Below are 14,934 nucleotides of genomic sequence, written 5' to 3' on the forward strand. Positions count from 1 at the left end.
TTAGATTGACATCCTTTCTACCCAGAATTTGCTGGTGAGGTCATGGGAAGCGTGTCAGAGAGAGCATTGTCTGGTGCAGGTCACCTTTTCTGACCCCCTCAGTTCTCCGGTCCTGGCCTTCCTCCCCACGAGGCTGCCAGTCCTTGGGGTGGACACACTCAGAGTGTCACTCCTGTGGCCTTCCCCGCGTCTAGCAGAGGCCTGGCTGCAGGGCTGGCCGTCAGGTGGAGGCAGTGGGGGGGCGGGGGGGCGATGCTGATAATGAACCAGAGTGGCAGGTCCTTCCCCTGTCCAGATGGGTGGTGATCACTGGCGAGTCCGAGGGGCCTGGAGGCAGCTCTCACATTTGTCAGACCCACGGCGACAGGGACCTGGAGGTGAGGCCTCCTCAGCCTGCTCTGCCTGACTCTTCCAGGGCTCCCACGTGACAAGGTGGCCGGGCTTCTACATCCTGCAGTGGAAGTTCCACAGCATGCCAGCCTGTGCCGCCACCAACCTGCCCCGAGTGGACGACGTGCTGGCCTCTCTGCAGGTCTCGTCTCACAAGTGCAAAGTGATGTACTACACGGAAGTCATTGGCTCTGAGGACTTCAGGTATGGCTCCCGCACGGGCGCGGGGCTCAGGGACACGTGTGTGCGGGCAGTGGGGAGCCACATCCCTGGGGGGCCCTGCCTGGCTGTCCTGCTTCCTAAGTGCTGCTGAGTGGGGGACACAGAGGGCAGGGCTGGCCGGGCAATCTGGCAGGCAGTGTGGGAAGCGGGCAGCTCGAGGGGCGTCCTCACACCCCGTCCCCTCCCTGGGTTGCTTGCAGAGGTTCCATGACCAGCCTGGAGTCCAGCCACAGCGGGTTCTCCCAGCTGAGCGCCGCCACCACCACCTCCAGCCAGTCGCACTCCAGCTCCATGATTTCCAGGTAGTGCTGCGACGCCCGTGCCCCGTCCGCAGAGGGGACAGAGGGGACGCCTGCCTCCGCGGACAGCCCGCTGCGCTCCGCCCCCCCAGCAGCCACAGTGTGCAGACGCCTGTCACCCTCTAGGTAGCAAGTAGCTCTCACTCGAGATGGTAAATGTAGTCACTGATCACACAGCCGTCTCGACAGGTAGTTTAACTCAATAGCCATAGATTTTGTATACAGTGTGCACAAAATCACACCGGAGCACAAGGGCTCTCTTGAAAGAAAGTAGTTTACATACCAATGAAAAGGTTGACTTTGTCTCAAATGTTGATGCAAAAAAGGTTTTGAACACCCTCCACTAGTGGATGAATTCCTGCACCATCCTTCAGAGGTGACGTCATCTTCCTACGTGGAGCAGAAGCTGCCAACCTGTCCCTTAAAATGCAGTCCTCACCTCCTCCCTGCTGTTAGTTGGCCTGGTCCGTGGATTAAGTGACAGCCCACTAGACACCTTTTCCTTTGGGCAGACGCCGCTTAAGTTGGAAGGACTCAGAGACAGTCTCAGGGAGCACCCAGCCCGGCTCCCGGGGGCCAGAGGGATCCACGGTTCTGAAGTGGGTGCTGGCGGGTCAGGGGGCCTTTGGGGACGGCCCTTGACGCCAGGAAAAACACCGCCATCATTAAACATCATTTTCTCTTTCCTCCTCTTCAAATCTTTTTGGTGCTTTCAGAGCGGGATGTTTCTGTGCATGACTTGGGTGGATGGCATTTCTCTCCCTTTTCCTTCTGGTGTGCTGCTCTTCCTGCCTGCATGTGTTAGTTCAGAACTCATGCTAGATTTTGCTTCCCTCTGCCCCCTCATAGCATACAGAGCCTAGGTGGTCCTTCTGGTCTCTTGAAGGATATTTTGAAGACAGAGTAAGGTTACAGTTGCCATTTTGAAACTGTCCAGTGTTCATTTTAGCCAACCAGCAGTCTTGCCATGTGGCCACTTCCAGGTAGCATGTGGCTTGTAGGAGTCCTGCTTCTTGGTAAAAGGAAGTTGACTCGTGGGTGTGTGTGCACACAGGCGTGCGTGGCGTGTGGTGCTGGTGGGAAATGGCACAAGCAGAACCTTAGTTCCCGTAACAAAAGATTGTTCATAGAAGCACATCAGAGTATGAGATTGGTTTGCCTTTTACATTTTCTTTTTGATTCCCAGTTACAAAGCCTGGTCTGTCTTACGTTGGCCCTCATTTTGTCGGTTTTTTATGGCAAAAGCAGGTTACTTGCTAACCTGTGGGGATGTTGCATTGGGCTAGTCTGCATGATAAAGACGTGATGTGGGGTGTCGTGTGTGGCAGAGGCTGTGCTTTCAAAGATAAGCGCCAAAAGCCACACGGCCGTTACCGTTGTGTGTGACGGGCGTGTACATCTTGGGTTCATTGTTTTCCGTCTACTCTGCAGGCGTTAGGTGGGTGTCCATGTGACGCGAGAGCTTTGTGGAGAATATGTGCTCGCCCCAAAGGGGAGGTGTTGGGGGGCTCAGAAGAAATGGAGCAGCCCTCTCGCCCCGTCAGTGACGCTCTCGTGGCTGCCTGCACACTGAAGTCTTTCTCAGGCTTCTCCCACGATTGCCGGCCTTCCTGGAACTCAGCTCTGCATTTCCTTTGGAAAGATAAACTCATCACTGGCACCTAAAGGCTTGTTTCCAGAAAATACAGTAGGGTTAGTTGGTGCCTCTCTGCTGCTTCCAGTTGGTGCTTCCTGTTTCCAAATTATAAGGACCTGAAGATGGTCCCTTCTTTCTCTTTCTTTCTCTCTTTCTCTGTGTCTCAGATGGCGATTTTGCTGACAGCTGCCAAGAAAATGCTTCACTCAACAGTCCACATGAGCCCAGGGATGTTTGTAGAACTATTTGAATTGCAGCCCCCCCCAACCCCCACTCTGAAGATATGCTCTTTTTCAGTTGATTCAGAAGTGGCACTGTGTTATCCCCAAAGAGTTGAATGCATCTTTAGAGTTCAAAGCACATGACTGCACAAATGCGTCCAGGGTTTCCTCTTGAATCACAGCGCCCGCCGTCCTTGTGCGGGAGCCATGGGCGCTCGTGCATCGACCCTTCCGGTGTTCCGTGTCCACTCTCAGTGCCCCGCACTCTTTCTCAGATGCTGCTGTCATCTCACCTTTCTTCACTAATAATCCTTTTCGTTCCCCCTCTATTATTCATGTCTTAATTCACTTTCCTCCCTAAATGCATTATTTACATATCAAGTTCTGTAAATGTTTTGTAAACATATTACCTCACTCTTGGTAATATAATACTGATAGTCTTTAAAAGATTTTTTTATTGTTATCAAAAATAAATGTGAGCTGTTTGAAGAAAAAAATGTCTTTTTCTTACTGCGAAGTCTGACATTCTTAGGAGACTGTGGAGGTTGAAGGAAAGAGATCCTGGAGCCAGAGTGCCAGTACCCTAGAAGGTCAAGAACAACGCCTCACTTGTGAGGGGCCGTTTCACAGGAGCACGGCTGGTCCGGCAGGAAGATGGCCGTGTGAGCAGCTGATACGGGAGTGAAGCCAGTGCTTGTAATTCCCTTGCTTCCAGGAGAAGACATGCTGTCGTTTTTCTTCAACTCTGCAAGATCAAAATCAAACACAGATCATGGCATGATGCCTGATGCAATGTTTCCTTAGTAAACGTGTTCTTAGAGAAAGGTGTGGACCTTCAGAAACCTGGGCCACCTCCCTGGCTCCCTGCCGGTTGAGTCTGCAGGGGCGGCGTGGCACAGCAGGCCAGAATAGCTCACTGCCTGCTTGCTGGGCGGAGCAGCGGTACCTCCCCCAGCAGGAGCCGCGAGGTTACCCGCTTTCCTACTCAGCGTCTGTCCTGGGTGGGAGCTGGCCGAGGGGACTGGTTGTGACATGGGGTGCGGAGCATGCGATGCCTGAATGTTCCTGCACGTCCACAGCTCAGTCGGGAATAGGAGTTTGTCTGACGGCAAGATAGGTCATTCCTACCTCAGCAGCACCAAAATGACTTATGGGTAACTTAGCCAAACTGTTGCCAAAGGAAAGAAAGGCTTTTACACGAATTCCTGTCATGCTCTATCTAGTGTGTGTCTGTGCCTGTGTCAAGTCAGGCCTACTCTTACTAAGCCTTTGCTTTAGCATCAGATTCTCACGGAGGCCGCCAGAGGCAACCTGAGAAACAGGTGAGGGTTGTAAGCACCTCTTACCTGCTATGCGTCTCTTGGCTGCCCCAGAGTGTCGCAGTGAAATGGAGTATCCCAAACAGTGGTCACCGTCTTTTCAGAATGGGCCACCAGACCTCTAAAGCGTGTTTATCCTTAAGTACACACTGTTTGCCATAAGGTCTGTGTAAAACATTGACAGCTTAAACCATGGCATGCTTTTCAGTTCCTGAGTCGGGCCAGAGGCGTTCTCATTAAAAAAAAAATGTCATGAAGCAAACCAGTGACTCCATTTCATTTGAAAAGTTGGAGCTTTGGAGAGCAAAGGATTCTGGGAAGGTGGTAGTAGCATCCCCACGTAGAAACAGAGCAACTATCCTCAAACCTATGCATAATTGAAGTGTATACGTGTAAAAAATGGTTAAAATGGCATATGTTCTACCATACACAAAATCCCCATGAACTTCATTATACAGCAAAACTAGGTGATAGCATGTCTCCATAATCCCCAAACAGGCACAAACCACGGTAGTCACAGGACCCGCATGTTAAACAAGGTGTCTGATGGGTCCGAGAGCAGAGCCAGGAGGTACTCAGTGGGGCACAGTGGCCACTTAGACCCCACAGGTGGGCCAGGCGAGGGCTGTGCTTCCAGTCGCTGGTGAACACCAAGGTGCTGTTGAGGTGGCGGGGAGCAGTCACCCCCTCTGAACCCCTCACACTGACCTGCCAGGGCTCCCGTCTGGTGAAGGACCCCACACTAAGTAAAAACTGCTTGGAGTGGAAAAAAAATCATGACAGGGACAGGAAAGAAAGAAGACCCAGGCTGAAGTGGGGGAGGGCAGTGGCCAGGAAAGTGTCAAAGTCAAGTCCATACAGAGGTGAGAGGAAGGAGCAGAATAGCCTACAGGCAATGAAAGCAAGCCAGAAAGATGTGCCTGCAGAACAGACCAAAAACTCGTGACTTTTTTGTTAATGAACAAAACATTAGGAAAATAGGAGACATAAAACCGTGAGTTCGAAAAACTCAGAAATGAGACGACAGAACTCAAAGAATTAGAAAAGAATGCAAAACATTTCAGAAATTAAGCCTAAATTAGAAGGAGCACAAAGTGAAAAATACAACAAATAGTGTTTTGAGAGAAATGAAAGGTACAGAAGAGGAAAATTATGCACATCAAAAAAGAAAAAGGTGGAAAGATACGTAGAGAAAGTGAAGATAAGTAAAGAAGGTAAAGAATGGTAATATTGAAAAGGCGGGTACCTGAGAATGACCAATACGAAGAAGTAGTAAACATGCTGGATTTTAAAGAGATCCTTGAGGCATCAGGGCCAAGAGGAATCAGGCTTTTCAAAGGCTGAACCTTTTCAGGGAGAAAATGGAATAATTAAGATTTTCAAGGAAAGAGTCACCCAGGAATTTATACCCAGAAAAACGGATGTGTGCAAAGGGCACACGTGAAATACCAGTGGGCGATGGTCAGGGAAGAAAGTTGCCACGGCCCTTCCTGAAGAATCTGAGGGCACGCAGCAGCTGCCATCCTGGCTGGGGACAGGAGAGTGAGCTCTGCCTGCCACGCCCTGCTCCTCCCGTTTTGTGAGGTTGGTCTACACCCGCTAGGGATCTCACAGCCCCAGGTGCTGCCCCCCAGGTGCTGCCGCCAGAGTGAAGCCCAGCCTCCTCCAGGAGGTGGAGTCCCTTTCCAGGCTGCTCAGTGGTCCCAGCTCCGGGCAGGGAGTTGCCTCCCCTTGCGCCACCTTGTGGTCTCCTTGGGGACACATCCCCCCTCACCCGTGGGTGCCGTGCTCCCTTCAGCTCTGCCTTGGGAGATTCTCCAGCCCTCATGTCTGCTGAAACCTTGCCTCAGAAGGGTTGTGTTGGTTAATTTTACGTGTGAATTTGGCCAGGCAGTGCACAGATAAGTGGTCAAACATTATTCTGGGTTTCTGTGAGGTTGTTCTGGTTGAGAATAGCATTAGGTGGGTAGACAGAGTAAAGCAAATTGCCCTCCCCAATGTGGGTGGGCCTCATCTGAGTAGTTGAAGGCCTAAGTAGAAAAAAACGCTGACCCTCCCCCAAGTAAGAAGGGAGTCCTCTGCCTGACGGCCTTTGAACTGGGCTACTGGCTTTTTCCTGCCTTCGGACTGGAACACTGGCTCTTCCTGGGTCTCCAGCCTGCTGCCCTTCAGGCTGGAATTATACCATCAGCCCTCCTGGGTCTGCAGCTTGCCAGGCAGGTCTTGGGACTTGTCAGCCCCATAATCACGTGAGCCAATTCCTTATAATCTCTTTCTATATATACATTCCATGGGTTCTTTTCTCTGGAGAACCCTGACCAGTACAGCAAGTGTGCTCCAAAATCCTGGAATTGCAAAGCCTTTGACTTGCAAAAAACTGGTTAAGCTAGAATCATCTCTCTTTGGCATGCGTGTGTGTGTGTGTGTGTGTCTGTGTGTGTGTGTTGGTTTGGGTTTTTTCCCCATCAATAGGCTTATCCTTCCGAAGTAGAATAGAATTGTAGACAGTTACACTGTTCACGTTGAGGGAGAGCTTAGAAGGATATGGTTCCAGCCCTTCCAGCTTGAGGAAGAGGCAGCTCGGAGAGGTGAGAGGCTGTTCCCTGAGCAGGTGGCTGTGCGTCGGGCTGGTTGAGGGCGATTGGGGAAGCCACTGCGCCTCCCTGAGCCCCTTCTCATCCGTCAATAGTGAAAGCTCAGCTGGAAAATGTCCAAAGTCACTGATCGTGAGATGGCAGGACCAGGTCTTTGCATCGAGATCATGGTCAAGCAAATGAGTATTGGATTATGTACACTTTCAAGTGCTCTGCGCTGTGTGTGTGGGGTGGGGGAGGAGGGGTCGCTGCAGTGTGGATGTGCCCAGGACTCAGGAGTGTAGGCCGGTGCCCAGCTCAGGGAGACACCAGGGCCTGCCCGTGGCTGTGGGGAGGTTCCTCTAGGAGAAGGGCATGCTGGGCGTCGATGGAAGACACGCCACTAAGGGAGCGCTCAGAAAGCAGCCTGAACTTAAACACAAAATAAGAGTGAATGAGTTGACCACGGGATGAAGTTGAAATGCCACCCGACTGTGGCTCTGCTCAGGCGCCCAGGGGAATGCGAGGACAGCTTCTTGCTGACTTGGATGCCTGTTAGAGCCAGGGGCTGTGGGGAGACATGGTGGGCCCTGGAGAGCGGTACCCAGGCCTTCCAGCACCTTCTCTCTTCCCCCCAGGTCTCGCTCTGTGGGGCTCAGCCGGACAGCATGGGAGGCATGACTGTGCACTCACTGCGCAGTGTGGTTTTGTGACCTTAGGGCCTCGCTGTTAGGGACAGGGTCTCTGACAGGACATGAGCTGCCTGTGGCTGTGCTCACACCGTATGTCGGTGAGTGGCTTCCGCCCAGAGACAAATTACACACGGACTTGCGTCCACACAGAAGCCAGCTTCTCGCGCCTAAGTGGGTTCTGTGAGAACAAGCTGGTTTGTTTGCTAATGACGTCACCCCGGTTTATTATTTTCTAAAGAGCAAATCCAAAATCAAGCAACTGAATCAAGTATCATAGTCATGAAGGAAAGGCCTTGTATGGGGGGGACTTTCGTGTTGACATTTTTACCGAATGTACATGCAGTTGTAGGAATCAGTACAGAGCAGTCCCTGGTGCCTTTCTCAGTTTCCCCCAATGGTCACATCTGTAAAACTGCAGTCACAACCAGGATCTTGTCATCGACACGCACCACCCCTGCTCCCACTTCCCCTGCTGGCTTGGACTCATCTCTGTGGGTGTGTATTTGCTTCCCAGTTTCATCCCCTGTGTAGGTTCATGCAGCTGCCGCAGTGAAAATACAGAACCTTTCCATCAGCACAGCGACCCCTCACTGTTGCCCTTTTATAGCTGCGGCCACCTCCCTCCCACGCCCTCCCGTCTCCAACCCCAGCGACCACTGTTCTCCATTTCTAAAATTTTGTCATTTCAAAAATGTTACGTAAATGGACTCACAGGGTCGGTAACCTTTCAGAATTGGCTTTTTTCACTCTGCCTATGTCCTTGGAGACTGCCACAGGTTGTCATGTGTGTCAGTAGTTCATTCCTGTGGTTACCGTGTAGGAGGTAGTTGTTGGGACCAGTTCAGCCACTCCCCCAAATGGCAGCAGGTTGTCTACTGCACATAAAACTGGAATGAGCATTCAGGTGCAGGTTTTTACTTGAACATAAACTTCCATTTCTCTGGGATAAATGCCCATGAGTGTAGTTGTGGGGTCGTATGGTCATTAGTTGCATATTTAATTTTACAAGAAACTGCCAAACTGCTTTCCAGAGAGGCCGCGCCATTTCCCTTTCTCACCAGCACCGTGTGAGGGGTCCAGTTTCTCCATATCCTCACCAGCATTTGGTGTTGCTGCTAGTTTTGATTTTGTCACTGCGATAGGCGTGTAAGTGCTGTCCCTTGGTTTTAATCTGCGTTTCCTTGACAGCTCATGAACAGCTTTTCATGTGTTATTGGCCATTTGTGCATCCTATTTGGTGAAACGTCTCTTCATGTCTTTTGCCCATTTTCTGACTGGATTCTTTGTTGTTTTATTGTTGAATGAGTTCTTTATATACTCTAGATATGAGTCCTTTGTGTAGGGTGTGTGGTTTGCAACATAGTTGGTTTTAATCTAGAGAAGACATACCCCTTGTGAATCAAAACTGGAAGAGCATAAAGATGTAAATACTTTCACATCAGTCCTTTTCTTTTAAAACTGCAGATGGGTGTTCTCAGGTGCTGATGGCCCTGTCGTGCTCCCAAAGGCCCTGTAAATCTCCCGGCGGTCTCCGAGCCATTAGCCACCTCATGACAGCTACTGACTTCATGTGTGAACACAGTCTGTGTGTGTGAGGAAACACACCCTCCCTTTTAAATCTTCATTAGCTAGAGTCACTTTTTTAAAAGTACAGTGGTACTTCGGTTTTCGAACGTAATCCGTTCCGGAAGACCGTTCTGAAACGTTCGAAAACAGCCGACAGCGAGGCCTCAGGATCTTAAACTCAGCAGAAGTTGCATGACATGTTCGACTTGCGAGGCGTGTTTGAAAACCGAAGCATTTATTTCTGGGTTCACGGCGTTCGTAAACCGAAATGTTCATCAATGGAGACGTTCAAAAACTGAGGTATTACTGTAATTGGTTTTTATCATAAGAAAATACTTCCTCACAGTGAGATTTCAAACAGGAGAGAAGGGAGTAAAGTAGAAATAAATGTCCCCCCCTCCCCACTTCCTGGCTCCCTCACCTCCAATACTCCATCCTATTTCCCAGAGACAACTATTGGGACGTTTCAGGTGGTCTTTCTAGAACTTTCCTAGTCGTACAGAAGCACATACATGTGTATAATTATGCATTTTTCTCTGAGTGCATGTCTCCGCGGTCTTTCCACATCATTCTTGACTGCCTGCCCACCTGCTCGGTCCAGTTCTTGATCTGGCTGTTAACTTTTTTCTTTCCAAGTTGAAATCTGTCTTCCCCTCTCCAGGAAAGTGCCCCTCGGCCTTCCTCGGGGCAGGTATTCTCCATGGTTTCCCGTTATTCATCCGTTCGAGTCAACGTCATTGATGTTCACTGTGGGCCTCGGGTTCCTGGAGAGTGGACGGGGCTGTCAGTTGGCAGGAAAGCGTCGCCCTCAGGGAGCACGTGTGCTCGCTCTGGAGGCCGGATGGTGACAGCCAGCCAGGTGCACCAGCCACGTGTGGGCTGGTCGCTGGGCTCTGACATTTTTTTGTTTGTTTCTGTTTTTTGGACAGAAAACTAATTATTATGAGGTCAAATGTATTCTCTTTTCCTTAATAGCTTCTGGGTTTTATATTTTGTTAGGACCTCCCCACATGAAATTCTCCTACATTTTCTCCTGGTACGTGAATGGTTTTATGTTTTTACGTTTTAAATCTCTGAGACATGTGATGTTGATTTTTGTGTGAAGAGCAAGGTAGTGACTTTGGATTAATCCTTATTGGTTCTCTAGATTCAGTGGCTGCAGGACAGAGCACACTCCCAGCTCCTTGAAGGCCCCTGAGAAATCCTCTAGGGACTGATGCTGAGTGCTGGGTCAGGAAGGGCCTAGAGGGAAAGGCGGACAGCAGCAGTCCCCAGGCAGCGGCCCGTGCACAATCGACGGTTGTAAGTGTTGAAATGTTGCAGGAATAAATCGTAGCCCTAATGCTGAGGACCTCAGGTGTTGCCGTGAACACCTTCTGCCACTGCCCACTGCAGTGAGAGCACCTGGCAGGGATGTACAGAGGGGTCTTTCCCGCGGGGCCGTGCGTATCTGTGGGCCTTTGCTGCCGGTGCCCCTCAGGTGGCAGGCAGGCCCCAGTCCCAGCGGTCAGCACTCCTATATTGGCATTTAGTCGGCTGAAACACGTGGCCAAATAACCAACGAGTCATCTCTTTTATGACCTCATTTTTTTTTAAATTTTTTATTGGGGAATGTTGGGGAACAGTGTGTTTCTCCAGGGCCCATCAGCTCCAAGTCCAGTTGCCGCCTTCAGTCTTTAGTTGCAGGGGGCACAGCCCACCATCCCATGCGGGAATTGAAGCAGCAACCTTGTTGTTGAGAGCTTGTGCTCTAACCAACTGGGCCATCCAGCCGCCCCTCCGGAAGCTCAGGAGCAGGTCGTTGTCTTCAATCTAGTTGTGGAGGGCGCAGCTCACTGGCCCATGTGGGAATTGAACCAACGACCTTGTTCAGAGCTCGCGCTCTAACCAACTGAGCCATCCGGCCGCCCTATTGCCTCATTTTTAAATACTTGGGTGTGTCTCCCAAGAAGCTGTTTGGTTTGGAAAATCAAACTGAAAAGAAGATGCAAATGAGACCCGTGGGGATGCTTTGCTGTGCCTGGAGCACCGGCTCTGCTCTGCGGTGGGACGGGTTCCAGGGCCCCGAGTTGGTGGGCATTTCCTGTGTGGGCTCTGGTTCCCAGGACTGGTCTGAAAGTGGTGTGCAGTTTTTTATGAAAAGAAAATAAAGAATATTGGCTTCACTGTCTCCAGAACATGTAGTGAATGTCTTAGTTTAAAGGGGCGCATCGTGTCGGCCTGCTGGGGGCACCTGCCTGTCTTGGAGAACCCTGGGCAGCAGGTGTATTAAAGAAATGAACAAAGATGGGATGGAGGAAGAGAGCAGGGCCGGGCCTCGGTCACGTGTGTTGTTTTGCCCCGGGACTTCCCAGCGCCATGTGCTCCAGGCTCAGCCTTCAGTTCCTCCCTTGTTCTCTCCTGTTCCCGGAGCAGGAGGACCTGCTGGGAATCCCATTGGAATGTCACCGGACTCCCTGGGAGGCCTCAAGGACAGAGGACTGGGCAGGGGGCCTCTTCCACTGTTCACGTCCTGCCAAGTGAGGGCTAGAGACGGCCTTGCTCCTGCCTTGTTATCCTGACAGCCCGTGGGGTCAAGTTGGAAGGGTGGGGGTCTGTCTCCTCCAGGGTTACTGTCTCCTCGGTACATGCGGGGTGGGATAATGCTTTGCTCTGGGGGCCTCCTGGACGTTGTAGGACGTTTAGCAGTATCCCTGGTCTCTACTCTCTAGATGCTAGTAACACCTGCCAGTTGTGACAACCAGCGCTGTCTCCAGACATTGCCCACTGTCCCCTGGGTGGGCAAAACCGTCCCTGGTTGAAAATCACTGTTCTAATCCAACACTGTTAGGACTGGGAGGAAGAAATGGGCCCAAAGAGGTTAAGACGCGTGCCTGAAGTAACACAGTGAGTCGGCGGTGATGGAGCTGGGGCCAGGCCTCTGGCTCAGGCACCCCGATTGGTGTGCTGTCCATTGCAAATACAGCCGCAGGTGTGATGAGTGTGGTTTGAATGGAAGGTGCGACTTGAATTCATCTGAGGTCCAGTTCTCCCACAAACGGCCCCGAGATTGCACAGGCTCAGGCAGGTGGACGTTAATCTCCTTGCCTGTACAAAGAGCCAAGTGCATTTGAATTCCAGGCCCAGCATGGACTCTCGCCCAGCCGGTCCTGCACAGGGAGGAGAGCCTTCCAGATCGCGAGCCTGGACATTCGGACCAGACGGTGAACGGCTCACCTCCAGGTAACACCAGCATTGGTCCCAGCCATTCTGCGTAGCTTCCTGGGGTGTCTACGTCATCAGTACCAGTTAGTACCTACCTCGAAGTACATGATGCGTTGTTCTCACGGAACAAGCATCCTGCAGTCTGCTCAGTAAACCCCTGCCCAGTGTATCAGGTCAGAGTTAGAATATGCTGGAAACGCCGGGGAAAGGAACCTTCAGTAAGAATGCTTTTGTGAGGCTAGGTTTCCCTGTGATTGCTTCCTGATTCTCTGTCTAATAAATGAAATTAGACGTGGTGTGGAATTTATTAAAGCATAAACATTTATTTGGAAGTGGGGATACAAGTGCGCGCTTGTGTGTGCGCGTGTGTTCGCGCGAGAGAGATTTGGGGGGAGGGTCAGACATACCCTAAGGACTGAGTTTGTCTACACTAGAACAGGGTACATGAATTCACTCATGCATTTGATTTTATAATCCTATAGTTAGCAACGCTGGCACGCGATATGCAAATCGGAGAGAAATTGCATGCAAATGAGCAGAACATCGGTTCTATTTTCAGCCTGCTCTGCCTCCCTTGGGACCATCTGACAGAGCCAGCTGGAGTTTCTTATCTCCGTCCCTGTACTTCCCCGATCGCTGGGGTCAGCGCTGTGTGCTGCCCCTGGACTGAGCTGCGCTGGAGGCCGGGCCGGGTTTCTGCAGACCAAGATGCACGACGCAGGCAGCCCCAGTGTGGCCAACCCCTCGGCTCTGCCTGGCTGCACCCCCATGGGGAAGCTGTCAGACCTCTGTAAGTCTCAAGAGAGCTCTTCTCCGGGTGAGACAAGCTGGCGTGCACGGTATGTTAGCAACGAGCCTAGCACATCCATGACAAGTGTTCTATAAATACCAGCTGCTGTGATGAGACAGATGACAGTGACTCAGGCTGACTCGAGGCCCGTCCGATCATTCGCTCAGGGTTCACTTCCTGTCTCCAAGGTGATCACGGCTGGTCGGCTAGGCCTTCAGAGCTGCTGCCATCCTCCAGTCCCCAGCCCAGCTGGGTGCTGTCCCTCTCGCTCCAGCCTTCACAGCTGGTGGAGGCCTGTCTGTCTCAGGAAGGACGGAGGTGGAGGAACAGAACGCTCAGCCTGGCTGTGTGTCCCAGAGAGTCTGGTCCTGCGTCTGTGGTCCTGGACAGGCCACAGGGTGGGAACGTGGCCCAAGCTCATGACACAGCCACACAGCCCCTCACGGCCCAGCAGAGCGGGGCTCCTCCAGGCTGGGGGCTCAGACCACCTTTCAGTGTCTCCTGACATTTGAGAGACAAGCTAATGAACCCAATATGAGTGTGAAAGTCTGCGCGCCCTGGTATCCATGGCTGAATTACATTAGGTCATTAAACATCAACAAACCCGGCCGCCTAGTCCAGTTCCCCTTCCTGGAGACACTGCCCTTCATTGGGGTTTCACGACTTCTGCCCTGGGTGCTTCCAAAGGCCCAGCGCCGGACTTGCTCACTCCCCAGCATGGCTGAGCCTTCGCCAGACCCCCAGCAGACGCAGGGCTCCTGCGTTGAACCTGTGCTGCCAACAGATGTGCCCACGTTCCTTCTGTCCTCGAGTCCGGTTTCAGGGATGGCGGCCATGGCCAGCTCGCTGTGCTTCCTTTGGTGGACGAGAACTGCTGTACATCAACCCCAGGACCTTTCTCAGAGGTGACAGTTCATCAGACTTCCCGGCGGGGCTCCTCACCTCCAGCCCTTGAGGAACTAACTGGGAGAGGAAACACCTCTTCAGCGGAAGTGGCCCTGTGCATGCCGCTGTGCCCTAGGAAGTCCTGCCAGCCTCCAATGACAGCTTCTGTCCAGAAATGGAGCAAATCCTTCAGTGAGACGAGATGAATCAAGGAGTAACTGGAACCCCCCTCCCCGCCCCATCACTCAGGACACAGGGCTAGTCTGCAGGGGCCTGTGACTCAAGGAACAGTGTGAACTTGGCCAGAAGCCGCTGCAGGTGGACGGCAGTCTGGCCTCTCAGCAGGTGCAGTGAACGGATGAAGGGAGCAAAGGTCTCGGGGGGAGGGGCTGTTGGCCAGGGGCCTCCCTACGGTTCCAGAATCCTCTGGGCGGCTCCCAGGCCTGAGCCCCGCTCTGTGCCATTGCAGGTCACCCACTCCCCCAAGCACCGTGATTCCTGGACGAGAAAGGGACCTCTGAGGACCCCAAGGGGTTTGTCCTCTGAGGGCACAGATCCCCCAGGCCCCCACTGCAGCTGCCAGCACAGCCCCTCCGTCACACAAGGGCCGTAAATTGCTCTCTGTTGTTGCTGCCTCTCCTCTCAAGCCCATGTCCTCCATGTCATCTGCACACGATTTTCATTAAAAGTCAAAGAAAACTTTATTATGAAAAATTGCAAAGTACAAAACTTTATTATGAAAAATTTCAAAAATTTCAAAGAATGAAAAATTTCAAATGGCAAAGTACAGAAAGGAGCAGTAAGAATCTGTATTTAACCATTGCTGACATTTGTCATGTTTGCTTCATCTGGTTTTTCCTAAGTTGTTTTAAAGTAAATTACCACCTTTGTGACATTTTTTGCCCTAAGTATTTGAATATGCGTATCTTCAAAAAGGCACATTTTCCTACTTAATGCAATACCACCTGCTAAGCAAATTACCAGTAGTTCCCTAGTATTATTTAATGGCCAGCCTGCACGCAGATTCTCCTGAGACCACACACTTGTCTGCTGCCGCCGGCGTGTCCAAGCCAGGATCCGAGTAAGGATGGCGCCTTGTGCGGGCTTGTAAGTCTCTTCTGTCGCCTGTAATTAGAA

General features: G+C 51.7%; 1 protein-coding gene across 9 annotated transcripts in view; it reads left to right on the forward strand.

Moving 5' to 3' along the window:
• Window positions 1–14,692, forward strand: part of SEC14L1 (SEC14 like lipid binding 1) — a 59,196-nt gene extending 44,504 nt beyond the window's left edge. For 2 of the 9 annotated variants that reach the window (XM_074320467.2, XM_074320469.2), the window contains 3 exons: window positions 416–594; window positions 813–914; window positions 2,343–3,265. In XM_074320467.2, coding sequence (XP_074176568.1) covers window positions 416–594; window positions 813–914; window positions 2,343–2,349 — 288 coding nt within the window. In that variant the 3' untranslated portion in view covers window positions 2,350–3,265. Of the gene's footprint in view, window positions 1–415; window positions 595–812; window positions 1,598–2,342; window positions 3,266–3,300; window positions 3,371–12,038; window positions 12,141–12,604; window positions 12,624–12,681 lie in introns of those variants that run through there. The other 7 variants (XM_074320465.2, XM_074320466.2, XM_074320460.2 and 4 more) reach the window with 6 other exon arrangements.
• The last annotated feature ends 242 nt before the right edge of the window (window positions 14,693–14,934 follow it).

This window comes from Rhinolophus sinicus, chromosome 12 (genome assembly GCF_057876585.1).
Source record: "Rhinolophus sinicus isolate RSI-liver-muscle chromosome 12, RSI-T2T, whole genome shotgun sequence".
Taxonomy (NCBI): Eukaryota; Metazoa; Chordata; class Mammalia; order Chiroptera; family Rhinolophidae; genus Rhinolophus; species Rhinolophus sinicus.